This window comes from Syngnathoides biaculeatus, chromosome 7, assembly GCF_019802595.1.
Source record: "Syngnathoides biaculeatus isolate LvHL_M chromosome 7, ASM1980259v1, whole genome shotgun sequence".
In the NCBI taxonomy this organism is placed as follows: Eukaryota; Metazoa; Chordata; class Actinopteri; order Syngnathiformes; family Syngnathidae; genus Syngnathoides; species Syngnathoides biaculeatus.
The window spans coordinates 25,132,107-25,147,111 of NC_084646.1; the positions used below are offsets into that span (position 1 = coordinate 25,132,107).

Here is a 15,005-nt window from a genome sequence, read left to right on the forward strand (position 1 = left end):
CGTTCGGGCCGGGAGAGAGGAGTGGCTCCGGTCCGCTGAAAATCCGCGACTGGCGGGGTAGTCGGAGCAACCTGGGCTGGGGTAGAAACCGTGGCGGTAGCGCCGCTATCTTGGGAAGGTAGCCATGGCTCCAGTCGAGTACAGATCTTGTGAAGTCTCTGGTTAGTCACCTGAAGAGCAGTCTCCTGCTCATCCAGGCGTCTGCCTTGGATCTGCAATAAGCGGCAGATGGCTTCTGAGTCTGCTGGGTCCATGTCTTGGCCCAATCATTCTGTCATATCCAGAACACTAGGGCGAACCCAAATGCACGACTCGGTGGACAGGAAGGCAGTTGAGAGAGAGTCTTTATTCGTTCTGATGTCGAAAGCCGGGGAGTCAGTCAGAGCAAGCAGTAGAATCAGAAGCGACAGGCTTAAGGGGGTTGGTCAGGGAACAGGCAGAGGTCAGTACACAGGAGTTTGGAGTCAGGAAGACAAAAGTGCGGGAGCGAAGCATGGATGGTGACGATCTGGCAAAGACAGACCATCCGCTGGGTTCTATATATACCAGGGTTAATTATTCCAGATGAGGCACAGGTGTGCACTGATTGGGAGGCGCACACCCTGGGCTGGACCGACAGGACCATGACATTGTCCTACAATAACATTTAAATACTTTGTTTTGTGCACTATTTCTGTCAGTAATTATTTTATGAAGTGTCCATTGTAAAAAAAAAAAAAAAAAAAAACACCATTAAGGACCGTATATGAGTAACACGAATCTCATGAAACATCTCTCAACAAAACTTGTCAGTTGAATATCTTGAATTTACAATACAAAGAGTTTTAAGCAATTTCGTTTGGTTGTAAATATCCATTCATCCATCCATCCATCCATCCATCCATTTTCTTAGCTGCTTATCCTCAGAAGGGTTACGGGGGTGCTGGAGTCTATCCCAGCTGTCAACGGGCAGGAGGCAGGGTACAACCTGAAGTGGTTGCCAGCCAATCGCAAGGCACATGGAGACCAACAGCCGCACTCACAATCACACCTAGAGGCAATTTAGAGTGTCCAATTAATGTTCCATACTTTGGGGATGTGGGAGGAAACCAAAGTGCTTGGAGATAACCCATGCAGGCACGGGGAGAACATTCAAACCCCCCACATTCCCCGGATGTAAATATTTGGTTGAAAATATTTGGAAGTACGATGTATACTGATTATCTGGAAACTGTGTGACATTATTATTATTATTATTTATTTATTTTATTTTTTTACACTACATAAATGTATTTCACATGAGTAGAAACCTCAGTCTTTCTCTGGGAATCATACATCAGATGTGCAGGTCCCAAGAGTCAGAAATGAAGTAGCCATAATTTTTTTTTTTTATACTTTCTGACCTCTCCACTTGGAACGATATGCAGATGGACTTGAAATTGATATGTTTATTATTATATTATTATGCAATTATAAAAAAAAAAACAAAGAAATAAGTTCAAATGTCTTTTTGTGTTTTCACTGTGTAATCATGATGTGCTATTTTTCTGGACTGTTTTTGATCATATTTTATTTGTGTCTTGTGTTTTTGATACCCATTTTGATTTTATGCCAAGTTTTAACTCACTATGATTATTTTTTTACCTGGTTAAATGGAGGGCATTGATATTGATAGTAGAGAAATGATACTTGGATTTGGGTAAAGCATGTCTACCATGATGGTTTAAAGTCCGGTAATTTTGAAGTACCGATCCATGCGCGTCTAATCGATGCTACTGGACCATTCTCAAAAATCCCCAATTTTTTAAATACTTATTACTTAATGCTAATATTTTTTTTAATAACTTCAAATCTAATGCATTGGTCCTCAATCGGATAATGGTGGATAGCCCTCTCCGGGTCGGGGAAGAGATCCTGGTCCAAGGGAAAAAGATGAAGTAACTTGAGGTCTTGTTCATGAGTGAGGGTTTGAAAATAAAAAATAAATAAAATTACAAATAGAGTATTTCATATGGCGGCACGGTGGCGCAGCTGTAAACCATCGGCCTCACAGTTCTGAGGACCTGGGTTCAATCCCGGCCCTCCCTGTGTGGAGTTTGCAAGGTCTCCCCGTGCCTGTGTGGGTTTTCTCCAGCCCTCCGGTTTCTTCCCACATTCTAAAAGCACGCAAAATGAATTGGACACTTGAAATTGCCCTAGGTGTGATTGTGCTTGCAACTTGTCTGTCTCCATGTGCCCTGCAATTGGCTGGCAACAAGTTCAGGGTGTACCCCGCCTCCTGCCCATTGACAGCTGGCATAGTCTCCAGCAATTGCATGACCCTTGTGAGGATAAGTAGCTCAGAAAATGGATGGGTGGATGGAATACTTCATATGGAATATTGGTTTATTACTCAATCTGTAAGTAACAGAGTGGACAGCGTCCAGTCAGTCAGGAACAATTCTAGAGATAAGTTTTTGCGATTTTTTTTTCGTTTGTTTACATATTGGCAATTGTTATGATTGGTCAAAAGCAGAGCTCCAGTGAATGCATGCATAGCATTTTGCAACATGGAAAGATTTGTCTGTGGCGCTGTCGTGGCACAAATTCTCTCACAAAGCTCTTCTTTGTACAGGTAATTGTACATTTGACTGAAGATACCACTTATGCCACAGGACTACCGTTTCAGGAATAGGTCAAGATACATTTTGTGTTGTGCAGTGAAATGCTAAAAAGTGCTTCACAATGAAATTGCATGTGACTTATTTTGACATTTAACCATCAACTTATTCATCATGGATTTATTATCACTTAAATCAGATGTTTTTTTTTCGATAGGGGCCATTGATCACTGAATTCCTAGGAAATTGGTTGGGAACGGCTGTAGTATATTGTAGAAATCTTAAAAAAAAAAAAAAAAAGACCTCCACAGGCACAGACATCATTGAAATACATTTTTGGAAGGTTAACATCCAACAATTTCACAACACGTTATACATATCGCTCATTCTTTTCTCCAGCAACACGTGGGAGAGGTAACTGACTTACATGGAAACTCCTGCCCACACACACTGCAAAGCCTTGTTTTATTGCCACTTTCCATCATACAATATTGCTCACACGGGGGCAATAAACCCTTGAACCCCTTTTGAGACAGCGAGTCAGAACCCAACATCTTTTTCAACTATTATGAGCTACATGCTCCTGTGAGGTGGCACAATGGTTCAGATGGAAAGCGTTGGCCTCACAGTTTTGAGGTCCCGGGTTCAATTCTGGACCCCCCTGTGTGGAGTTTGCATGTTCTCCCCGTGCCTGCGTGGGTTTTCGCCGGGCACTCCGGTTTCCTCCCACTTTCCAAAAAATGCAACATTAATTGGACACTATAAATTGCCCTTAGGTGTGATTGCGAGTGCAGCTGTCTCAATGTGCCCTGCGATTGGCTGGCAACCAGTTCAGGTTGCACCCCGCATCCTGCCTGTTGACAGCTGGGAGAGGCCCCAGCACTCCCCGCGACCCTCGTAGGGATATGCGGCGAAGAAAATGAATGGATGGATGCTCCTGTGAAAAACAAAATGATTAACAATGCGTGTGTGTTCATTGGAATCAAATTTAACTGACCAGACAAGGGACGTAAACTGTCTGGTTAGCTCTTGCGCCATAAATTTAAAAATACAAGCACCCCTTTGTACCCAGTTGTTACATCAATGCAAAAAAAAACAAAAAAAAGTTATACAATTAAATTTACTTTTGGAAATCTCCATACAGCAAAGTTGTAATTTCAACTGACTTCAACTTTTTTATTTACTGTATATTAAACAAGGAACAGTCATGTTACGTTGGCTGTAGAGAAACACAATAATGATGTTGCTTTTTTTTTTTTTTTTTTACGTTTCCGGAGGTCAACATTTTAGTGCAATTGCACTGATAAACTTCAATATTTGCTTTTGCTCTAATTCACCAAAATTCTTCTTGAGTATCGAATGGGGATTACTACCAAAAATAGATTGCTTGGATGGATTATTGCACAGGTGTGCCTTGGACTGATGCAATTCGTGATCTTCAGTTATGGAACAATGACAAAGTCTCCTGAGATAAAAAGTGTCCATTCCAATCCATGCTCCAAATGCCCCTAGTCCTCCCCATGTTTCAAGTCTCATCCTAGTTTGTTTTAAATTGTTTGACTCGAGATGCCGTTTTAGTTGACTTCTGATTTACTTTTATTCAGCTATTTCACTTTTTATTATTTTTTTCACCTAATCCACGATGTACAACAGCACTTTGGTTCAGTGCAAGCTTTGTTTAAATTTGCTTTATAAATCAACTTTGCCTCCTTATTTTACATTTTGAAATATACTTCATTTCTAAAGTGTACCTTACAATCTTAAACAGGGACCTCCCCCTTATGATAAACTGTAAGTTTTATACAATGTACACGTGAAAGAGTCCAGGCACACACAAAGCCCAACGCTGAGCGTGCAGCCTCACCGTGTGGCCTAATTTGCTCATTGCGGCACGTGAGTGAGTTTCCCGTTTCTAGGCAACGGCCACGTATGAGCCCAGAATAGTTTCTCGGAGCAGAGGTTAACCTTTCAATCTTGCAATTCAGGAATTTGCAAAATGGAAGGCAAAGAAAAAGATGTGGTTTATCAGAATGCAATACTCGTCGAGATGATCCGGAAAGAGCAAAGACAACAAAAGCTCCACACCGAGTTTAACATCAACCCACACCGAAAGTGTAAGTAAATCAACCTCTTTATTGCTCTATTATAATGTTCCTGAGGCACAGGTAAACATACAGAATTGTTGTTGACTTTTTTTTTTCTCACTCTGTTTCTTTCCCATTGTCGTTTGCAGTACACATCCTACCAGACAAACCCATGTGCAGGAAACCTCAAGAAGTGATTCCAGAAAACTGTAAGTTGAACATTATTTGTTTTCATTTAAAGAAACATTGAAACCAGCAGTTGTTTACGCACCAAATATCCGTAAAAAACATTTGCAAAACATATCTGTTGCTTGCCTCAAGCGGTATTGTATTTATTGACCACAGCAAAAAGTGTGCCTGAATAATTTATTGGATTTCAGGACAAAAGCTGCATCTAATTCTGGCTCTATAAAAATATTAATGATCACTTTAGTGTGTAGCTTCCACTATAAATGTTTGTGAACCTGGTCAGAAATTTAGGACTGACTTTTGGCCAGTTCTTCCACACTTTGTCTTTAAAGGTCTAATGACACGTATGGCATGATTTTTAGTATGTTTTTAATGAGAAAAAAAAAAGGCAGCCGGAATTGACCCATCCATTTTTTCACCACACGTCATGATGTTGTCGTATATGGATTTTTCCATCTCCTGCCATGAAAATCCTCTCGAGGCATTTGTTTTGGAGAAGATGGAAAGAAGTGATGGTTTTTCCAGATGCCCAGACTGGGGGCTTCATGTGTTCACACCAGTTTTACCGGCGGGAAAGTAGCTGTTTTTTCTTGCATATTAGCCAAAATGCCGTCTCGGTGTATTGCTGGATACTTAAATTTTTTACTATTTTACAGTGTATATAGGCATGTCAGTAGACCTTTAAAAATGACAGTCAATAACAAGTGTTAATGATTTCTGAGGCTCAAGCTCCTTTGAAGGCATGAAAAAAATAATGCAATTTCACTCTCTTAAGCGGATTTCATTGAAGCCTTCCACAAAGCTCGCCAGGTGCCTACGAAGAAATATGCGACGCCATTGACAGAAAGTCAGGAGATTGGATGGGTGTCCACAGCCTTGGTGAGGATGTTTGAGGGTTAAAGATTAAGGCCATTTTTTAAAAAACTGTTTCATTACCAGAACTAAGTGCCGACATGTATATTTTTTTATTTGCTTTTGTTCCGCCCCCAGATCCCATCAAATCGCAGTGACAGCAGATTCAATTTTTTTCGACACAGCTCTGATGTCACCAGGCAGCAAGAGTCTATCCTTCGCTCTTCAAAATAAACACGCGACAAAAGTGACACCCTCAAAGGAAATATTGGTATACAGTGGGTATATACAGTCTAAACAATCCTCGTCGAGTGCCACGTTTTTATTATGTAATAAAAAATGAGACCAAAATAAATCACTCCAAAACCTTTTCAGGATTAAATTGACACACAATCTGTACAACTCATCCAGCCATCCATCCATTATCCAAGCCACTTATCCTCACAAGGGTCATGGGAGACCCAGAGTCTATCCCAGATAGCTTCGGGCGAAAGGTGGACCACACCCTGAACTGGTCACCAGTCTGTCATGGGGCAGATATCGACACCATCACTGAGCGGGAATCGAGCCCATGCTGTCCGCACCAAAGTCAGGCGTGTGTACCACTACACTATTAGTGACTATCTGTACAACTCAAAGAATAAAAAAATAAAATAAAAACTAAACGAATGTATGCCCATGTACTTGAGTTAAATACAACTGAACTTTGACAAATGTACTAAATTTCTTAATGGCAAAATTTAATACAGTTGTACTTAATGAGGACAATGTACGAGGGTCACATAGTGAGAGAGAAATATTTTAAAGTTGCTCCGATTACATTCAAACTTGACAGGACACAAATTAAAGTCACTGATGATCTTAATGGCATCATCATGATATAAATTTCAAGATCAAATCAAATAAAAAATATTTCTATAGCACTTGTTGGCACAGTAGGCTACTGGTTCGAACATGCATGTCAGAATTATGCGGACTGGGGTTCAAATCCTGGCGCCACCTGTGTAGGGTTTGCATGTTTTCCCCATTCCTGTTTTTTTCCCCCCCAGATACTCTGGTTTCCTCCCACATCCCAAAATAATTACAATGTATAATAATAATAATTCATTGAAAATTTAAGTGATGTCAAAGATGCACTGGTATTTCATGACGAAAGAGCTGATTGACCTGGTGGAGATTGGGGTACCAGATACTTTTGAGTTTTTTAATCAACATTTTGTACACACTGTACTTTAAGCAGCAGTTTGTTTGTCCCTGACAATGTCAATTAGCCAAGATTTAGTCAGTGTAGATATGTACATTAATGGACGTGTTGTGCCCATTATGTTCCAAAAGTCACACTCCATTTTCTAAAAAAGCTACTGAAATTAAGGGCAGTAATAGTCATGTTTTTTTACAAAGTGTCTTTGGTCATCTCATTGTGAATGTTACTTATGAAAAGCAAAATGTTAAAGGGTCTCCATCCTTCCTTTTTAAGTAGCACTGATTCTCACTAGCGGGCGTGCTGGCGGCTATCCAAATTAACTCTGGACGAGAGGCACGGTACACCCTCCACTGGTCATCAGCCAAATGCAGGGTACATGATATAGACAAAATTCACACTCATATACGTATCTACGGGCAATTTAGTCTTCAATAACCCTACCAAGTAAAAATGCATAAAATATAACTAAGAAAACAAACTAGGGTAAGTAAAATTAGGAGGGATGGTGTTGATACAGTGAAGAAAATAAGTATTTGAACTCCCTGCTATATTGCAAGTTCTCCCACTTAGAAATCATGAAGGGGTCTGAAATTTTCATCGTAGATGCATGTCCACTGAGAGATAATCTAAAAAAAAAAATCCAGAAATCGCAATGTATGATTTTTTTAACGATTTGTGTGATACAGCTGCAAATAAGTATTTGAACACCTGTCTATCAGCTAGAATTCTGACCCTCAAAGACCTGTTATTCCACATTTAAAAGTCCACCTCCACTCCAACTATTATCCTGAATCAGATGCACCTGTGTGAGGTCATTAGCTGCATAAAGACACCTGTCCACCCCATACAATGAGTAAGATTGATGGTCATTCTCAATCGGAGTGGACATCCATGCAAGATATCACCTCGTGGGGTCCCAATGATCCTTAGAAAGGCGCGGAATCAGCCCAGGACTACATGACAGGACTTGGTCAATGAGCTGAAAAGAGCTGGGACCACCATTTCTAAGGTGACTGTTGGTAATACACTAAGACGCCATGGTTTGAAACCATGCATGGCACGGGAGGTTCCCCTGCTTCGACCAGCACAAGTCAAGGCCCGTCGGGAGAGGACAACTGTGCTGTATTAAGGAGAGGATGACAGTGGCCATGTATTGTGAGATTTTGGGGAACAACCTCTTTCCCTCAGTCAGAGCACTGATGATGGGTTGTGGCTGGGTCTTTCAAAATGACAATGACCCGAAGCACACAGCCAGGAAAACCAAGGAGTGGCTCCGTTAAGAAGCATATCAAGGTTCTGGTGTGGCCTAGCCAGTCTCCAGACCTAAAACCAATAGAAAATCTTTGGAGGGAGCTGAAACTCCCGTGTTTCTCAGCGACAGCCCACAAACCTGTCTGATCTAGAGAATATCTGTGTGGAGGAGTGGGCCAAAATCCCTCCTGCAGTGTGTCCAAACCTGGTGAGCAACTACAGGAAACGTTTGACCTCTGTCATTGCAAACAAAGGCTACTGTACCAAATAAAATTGTTTTTCTCAAGTGTTCAAATACTTATTTGCAGCTGTATCACAGAAATAAATAGTTAAAAAAAACATACATTGTGATTTCTGGATTTTTCTTTTTAGACTATCTTTCTCACATTGAACATGCACCTACGATGAAAATTACAGAACCATTCATGATTTCTAAGTGGAATAACTTGCAATCTAGTAGGGTGTTCAAATACTTATTTTCTTCACTGTACTTCAGTGTAATCAGATCACCAGATTGGCACAACAGTACAGTACATACCATCTTTATGACATTTGATAAGTGAAACGAATCTAACGTCTTTACTAAATTAAATATTTTGTGTAACCTGTGGAAAATTGGTATTTAACAAGTGTGATCCAAACAGTGTTTTATAAATGACTGTTTTATTAAGGAACAGCCCCCCACAACAGGAAGTCTTCCTTGTTCAGTGTGGTCGATAATTACGCTCTTCCTTCTTCACCACACACATTGCAAGGGAGCCATTGGAACAAAATGTCACAAAGAAGTCAATGTTCTTAAGGAAAATAAGATGTGAGGAAATTCAGCCTCGAAGCAAAGTTCAAGTCCCACTGAACAGCGCCGATATGCTTCATGAGCGAGCTTTCATCTTTCTGCGTACAGACTTCCCGGGCCGCTTCTAGAAGAAAGTGAAGAAAAACAAAATCATAGTCTCTTCAAACATGCACACACGTGTGCATGTCTTCAGTTTGTGTGTAGCTTACATTTTGTTTTCTTTCTTTGCCTTTCTTTTTCCCTTTTGGCCCCTTCGCATTGGCCACTTTCGCGCGGAAACTGGACACATCATTGTGGCTTTCTTTCGTGTTCCACTTCTTTCCGCTCTTCTTGCCTCCAAAGCCAAACTTCTGGTCCTTATATTTTCTCTTGGCATTGGGGCTGTTAAAGGAGCAGTCACAATTTAAGTCTGGATTCGGGGAGGCACGCAAACGGCAAAGTCCAGAAAGTGAACACCTTACCCTTTCTTATTCATAGATGTCTTCTTGGAGCTCCGCGAAGTGTCTCTACCGGGTGCCTTTTGATCTCCTTCCAAGAAATCCAACTTGTCAGTCATTCCTGAAAGCGGGAGGATAAGTTCCATTTGCATCGATCAAGTTTGTCGATCACAAAGTAAAATGAAATGCACAAAAATTTTGCTGAAAATTGATTTCTCCTGAACAACCTCTCTGGTAGTTCTTTACAGCAGACATCATTGCCTTCTTCTCCTTCTGTCTCTTTTGGATGACTTCTATTTGCACCTGACATCCCAAAAAAAAATCAATGACTCAACTACTGAATCCAACACAATTATCCTCCTCTTTACAATTAGAAAATGTTAAAATTACCTTTTTGCCAAATTTCCTTTGCTCACGTAACTTCTTTGCCTTCTCTGACTTCTCCATTATCGCCTGCTTTGAAATCAGCATCTTCCTGATCTGGATGGGTGAAATGCACAAGAAAAGATAGTCAAAGTGTACAAATGAGTTGAATTGGACTGTGCAGCTTTGACGAGTAAGAGTGACTCAGAGTGACAATGACCGAGGCAATAAATTTGTCAAAATACCCATGGAGGTACCTCAGGCTAAACAGTAAGCAGTGGTGGTAGTGCGGCCGAATACTATACTCAAGTAAGACAAATATTACTTTACAATAATGTCTTAGGTAAAAAGTTGTACTCCCAAAAATTACTTGAGTAAAAGCAATGGCGTAAAAAAAAAAAAAAAAAACTCCAAGTGCTGAGCAAAGCATGAACCTCAATAAAATAAAAATAAAATTAATGAATGTGCAATTTCTGAGATTGCTGTGTGTGTGTTTGTGTACGGTCATGGGTGTGATTCACATGTACTCCCAAAGATGCTCATTTTAGTTGCAATAAAATAGGTTAATATGGGCCAATAAGCACAGACGATACAACAACAACAATTCTGTAATTAAGTGCAAGGTGTTCCTCAAATTAAAAGTGGACTGATATAAAAACCGTTGGGAAGACCGTGCCAGGAAAATACTACAATACCATAAATGTCAATATTTGTACTATGGTTTCTTTTGGCTTGTCCCTTTTTGGGTCGCCACAGCATGTCATCTCAGATGAACGCACATATATGTTTGGCACAATTTTTACGCTGGATGCCCTTCCTGACGCAACCCTTCTCAGGGAGTGGAGGCCCCAGTGGGATACGAACCCACAACCCCTGGTTTACCAAACCAGTGCTCTAACCACCAAGCTACGGGGCCTCCGTCAATATTTGTACTATAAATACTAAAATACATGAAAGCTCTTGTTTTTGATAAAGTAGGGTTCGTATAAATGTAAACAGGAGTCACCAGCTGTGGCCTCAATGATAATGAAGACCTCCCCAACATGGTCGCCACACAGGCACGTCATGTAGTCACGCTGGCTGATGGTAGTTTCAAGTAAAAGTCAAAAGTATCCAGTATTAAAACTACTTTGATAAGTACTATTTATCCAAAACGCCAATTGAGTAAATGTGTTCAAATATAGAGCATTATTACTCACATCTGACAGTTGGGAATATTAAGTCACAATTTGAATTGCAAATTTCCAGGAATTTATAAAATGGAATTCATGAACATGAACTGGAAATTTACAAAATTATAGTTTATCCCGGTGGCATGGTGGAACAGCTGGAAAGCGGTGGCCTCACAGTTCTGGGGTCCCGGGTTCAATCCCGGACCCGCCTGTGTGGAGTTTGCATGTTCTCCCAATGCCTGCGTGGGTTTTCTCCAGGCACTCCCATTTCCTCCCACATCGCAAAAACATGCAACATTAATTGGACACTCTAAATTGCCCCTAGGTGTGATTGTGAGTGCGGCTGTTTGTCTCTATGTGCCCTGCGATTGGTTGGCAACGAGTTCAGGGTGTACCCCGTCTGCTGCCCGTTGACAGCTGGGATATGCTCCAGCACCCCTCCACGACCCATTTGAGGATAAGCAGCAAAAGAATATGGATGGATGGATACTTTATCCCATAAAAAACTAGACGCCTAATCATCATATCTGGACACGTTCAGCGTAAAACCAGTTTAATTTCTTTTCTACATTGTACGCTAATAATGTCCGAATGCTGCAGCTACAGTAACAGTACTGAGGCTCTATTGCATATGAAACCAACCTGAAATCTGTATCTTAAAATTCTCTGATGCTCATGTCATGGTGGTTATAATAAAAGTTAATATTTGACATGATGAAGTTTGTACATATCCTAAAACTATGAATTCCCCCAAACACGTTCAAGGTGTATGTGGTACTTTTCCACCCCCTAGTAAAATTAGCCCAGTCCCAATGTAAAGTGAGGAGTGCATTCGTATACTGAGTGCTCACCTTTTGCATATGCTGATCAGACTTGGCCATCTCAGCAAAGTAGTCGTCCGGCCTCTTGGTGGCAATACCGTGCTTGCTCAAGAGAGGTAGCGCCTCAAGAACTGATGCTTGTGCCTGCCGGTAACTGTCAAAGCATTTAACACAACAATTAAAGAACTTCACCGCCAAGGTTGATAGTGTTTCAGACATGAACTACAAACCTAGATGACTTCACACTGCAAATAAGTAGTAATGCTCGTGTACGGACACAAGAACGTAAACATATCCATAAAAGCCATCGAAGGACTCACAAGCATTCAAAGAGTATCTAGTTGGAATATTTGAAACCATTCTTCTGAATTCAACACTTCACTAATGGAACGTCCAATGTTGCTAGATGTATGAAGCTCTTACAGTTATGCTTTTTCTGCCAGTCATGTTCTTTAGAACTTCAGACTACATCACCAGGACATTCAGAGAAAGACGCAGCTCGATGTGTGGCATAATATGGGGGAGAAAACAGAAAAGCTATACATTTTAAAAATCAGTATTGTTGGAGTATATTTTAATGTTTGTTACACAAATGTGTAATGTAAACAAATAGACACTGCACCAATATCTACAATCCCTTAATTTTTAATACAAAATAAATTCCCACTATCATCATGACTGATCTATTTCAGGTCATTAAGCGACAGCTCCATTTAATATAATCACATGGTTAGACAAGCTTGTATCAATGTTTTCAAAACAAAAACTTTCAGGTATCATACAGAGTGGGGAAAAAAAATGCCCTTTGTTTTCCTTACGATACTAACAAATATTTTTTGTGTTGTATAAGTCTACTCTTGAGTTGTACACTAATGACTATTTTTGGATAATGCTCGGGAGGGGAATGGCTAACAATAGAAAAAAAATAACATCCATAAACATTCATTTTTTATCATACTTGTCCTCCTTTGGGTCAAGGTTGTTGCAGCATATCCTAGCTGACACCAAGAGCAAGCACATTCTGACAGATACATTCACAGGTAGTGACAATTTAAGTCTTCAAGTTACCTCTTGTGAATTTATTCAAAATGTGGAAGAAAGTTGGAGCGATCCACGCAAGCATACGAAACATACAAACACACCTCGCCATCAATAAGAATGCAATGCTTGAATGATTGAAGCTGATACTCACAAGAACATTTCCCTCTGGAAATCATCATCAGCATTGACTTCTCCATTGTTTGCACCTTGCATGCCCCCTCCAACCTTAGCGAGGACATCCTCAACAGGAGGGTTGGTGAGGTCCAGTCTCTCCACCCAGGGAAGGTCTTTCCTCAAGTCTGACAAACACTGTTTCATGCCTTGCTGCATTGAATAATATGAAAATTGCTTGTGTAAATAGTTGACTTCCAACTGTAAATATGTGATTGAGCAAAAGAATAAATCTGTGTAGTGTTACTCACCACATTGTTGACGAACGTTTTGGGTTTTTCTACCCTCAGGTTCATTCCGGGTTTCAATAAGCCTTTCGCGAAAGCCTCTTGGAGCTAAACATACAACATAAGACGACATATTCGCGATCATTTTGAATGTAGTTCAATTCAACACATTCAAAATCTGTTAGTATACCTAGGTGAACGATCACTGTCGTGAGTAACAACATTAACACCATCGAAAATTACAAAGTACAATGTTAAAACGGGTGCTGCCTTTTCCATTGTGAAGTTACACTGAATGAAAACAATTCCAAGCGCATTGTCATCGTGATTGCTAACAGTTGTCCCGGGAAGAACTCACCGCATTGTCTGACAATTCGCTGCTTTCGTCTTCTGACTCATCGCTGAACATCTCGTCCTCCTCCAACAGCTCCATGGTCTCACTAACACTAACCATTAGATCAAACCAAGCAATCAAGTAATCGTGAATTTGAAAGGAAACGGCGTAGACTCAAGACGCACGTCCCCCCAGTCACCATTCACGTGGAAAGGAAGCGCTTGTGGGTGTGGTCCTACCAAGATAGTCCGTCGATGAAGAAACGTGTATTATGAAAGGTTCCTACAAGGAAAAAGTGGAACTGAATAACAAACTAAAAATAAAAATAGTGATACAGCGTGAACCTAAAAAATGACTCACTAACTACATGGAGATAGGGATCGTTCTAAGAAACAGTTTTATGAAACCTCTCAACATGGCCGCAGCAAAACAACAGCTTTCAAAATAAAAAAATATTTGTTGAGTGTAGTTTTTCTTAAAAATAATGACTTCAAATATGATTATATTTATACCTGATCATTGGGATATTTCCCTTTAGGTAGTATTGTGGTCTCTGTCAAAGTGCAGAGAATTATGAACTATTAAAAATACCAGTCAATGTTTTCCCAAAACCACTGCCTTCTTCTAACAAGCAAATCAAATGTCAGGAAAAGCCTACTAGAACATCTTACATTTATTAGGTGTTAACCAGAGCCACTTTCAATGGGAGTAAGTGTAGGCTGACTCCGATTTAATATTAGTTTGAATGTGGTTGGTGAATTCTGAACACAGCTACCGCAATTGCCTGGTGAGTGGTTCAGGATGCACCCTGCCTCTCGCCTGAAGATAGCTGGGATAGGCTCCAGCATGCCCATGCCCTTGTGAGGATAAGCAGTACGGAAAATGGATGGATGGATGAGAACAGCTACATCGCCAGTTATTAGAGGGTGTGCAGTTATTTATTTTAACATTACCTCTTGAAAAGATTAGATTTCTTCCCTTTATTTAGTTCTACAGAGATTTGAACAGGTCTGTAAATTCTATTTTATGAATTGATTTCTTAATTATAGCAAAGCGGCACAGTGGGTAAGCTGGAAATTAAGCGTTGGCCTCACAGTTCTGAGGTTCCAGGTTCAATCCCAGACCCGCCTGAAATAGAGTTTGCATGTTCTCCCCGTGCCTGTGTGGGTTTTCTCTGGGCACTCCAGTTTCCTGCCACATCCCAAAATCATGCAACATTAATTGGACACTCTAAATTGCCCCTAGATGTGATTGTGAGTGTTGCTATTTGTCTCGATGTGCCCAGCAATTGGCTCGCAACCAGTTCAGGGTGTAACCCGCCTCCTGCCCGTTGACAACCGGCATAGGCTCAGCACTCCCCGCGACCCTTGTGAGGATAAGCAACTAAGAAAATGGATGGATGAATTATAGCAATAATTTAACATTTTGTGGCAGAAAGCATGCTGGGAGTCAGACAGCTTCACCATTCTGCTGCATGCAAAATACAG

At 40.6% G+C, this 15,005-nt stretch overlaps 2 protein-coding genes across 2 annotated transcripts; one reads left to right on the forward strand and one right to left on the reverse strand.

The window, feature by feature from the left end:
- The first annotated feature begins 4,429 nt into the window (after positions 1 to 4,429).
- cfap144 (cilia and flagella associated protein 144) lies at positions 4,430 to 6,066 on the forward strand. The gene is made up of 4 exons (XM_061826142.1): positions 4,430 to 4,693; positions 4,813 to 4,872; positions 5,628 to 5,731; positions 5,843 to 6,066. The coding sequence occupies exons 1-4, from the start codon at positions 4,576 to 4,578 to the stop codon at positions 5,936 to 5,938; spliced, it is 378 nt and encodes a 125-aa protein (XP_061682126.1). The 5' UTR covers positions 4,430 to 4,575; the 3' UTR covers positions 5,939 to 6,066.
- Positions 6,067 to 8,802: 2,736 nt separating this feature from the next.
- ebna1bp2 (EBNA1 binding protein 2) lies at positions 8,803 to 13,772 on the reverse strand. The gene is made up of 9 exons (XM_061826141.1): positions 13,543 to 13,772; positions 13,209 to 13,292; positions 12,938 to 13,110; positions 11,776 to 11,899; positions 9,780 to 9,869; positions 9,617 to 9,692; positions 9,414 to 9,510; positions 9,162 to 9,333; positions 8,803 to 9,076 (listed from the first exon to the last, which is right to left on the reverse strand). The coding sequence occupies exons 1-9, from the start codon at positions 13,636 to 13,638 to the stop codon at positions 9,029 to 9,031; spliced, it is 960 nt and encodes a 319-aa protein (XP_061682125.1). The 5' UTR covers positions 13,639 to 13,772; the 3' UTR covers positions 8,803 to 9,028.
- Positions 13,773 to 15,005: the final 1,233 nt, after the last annotated feature.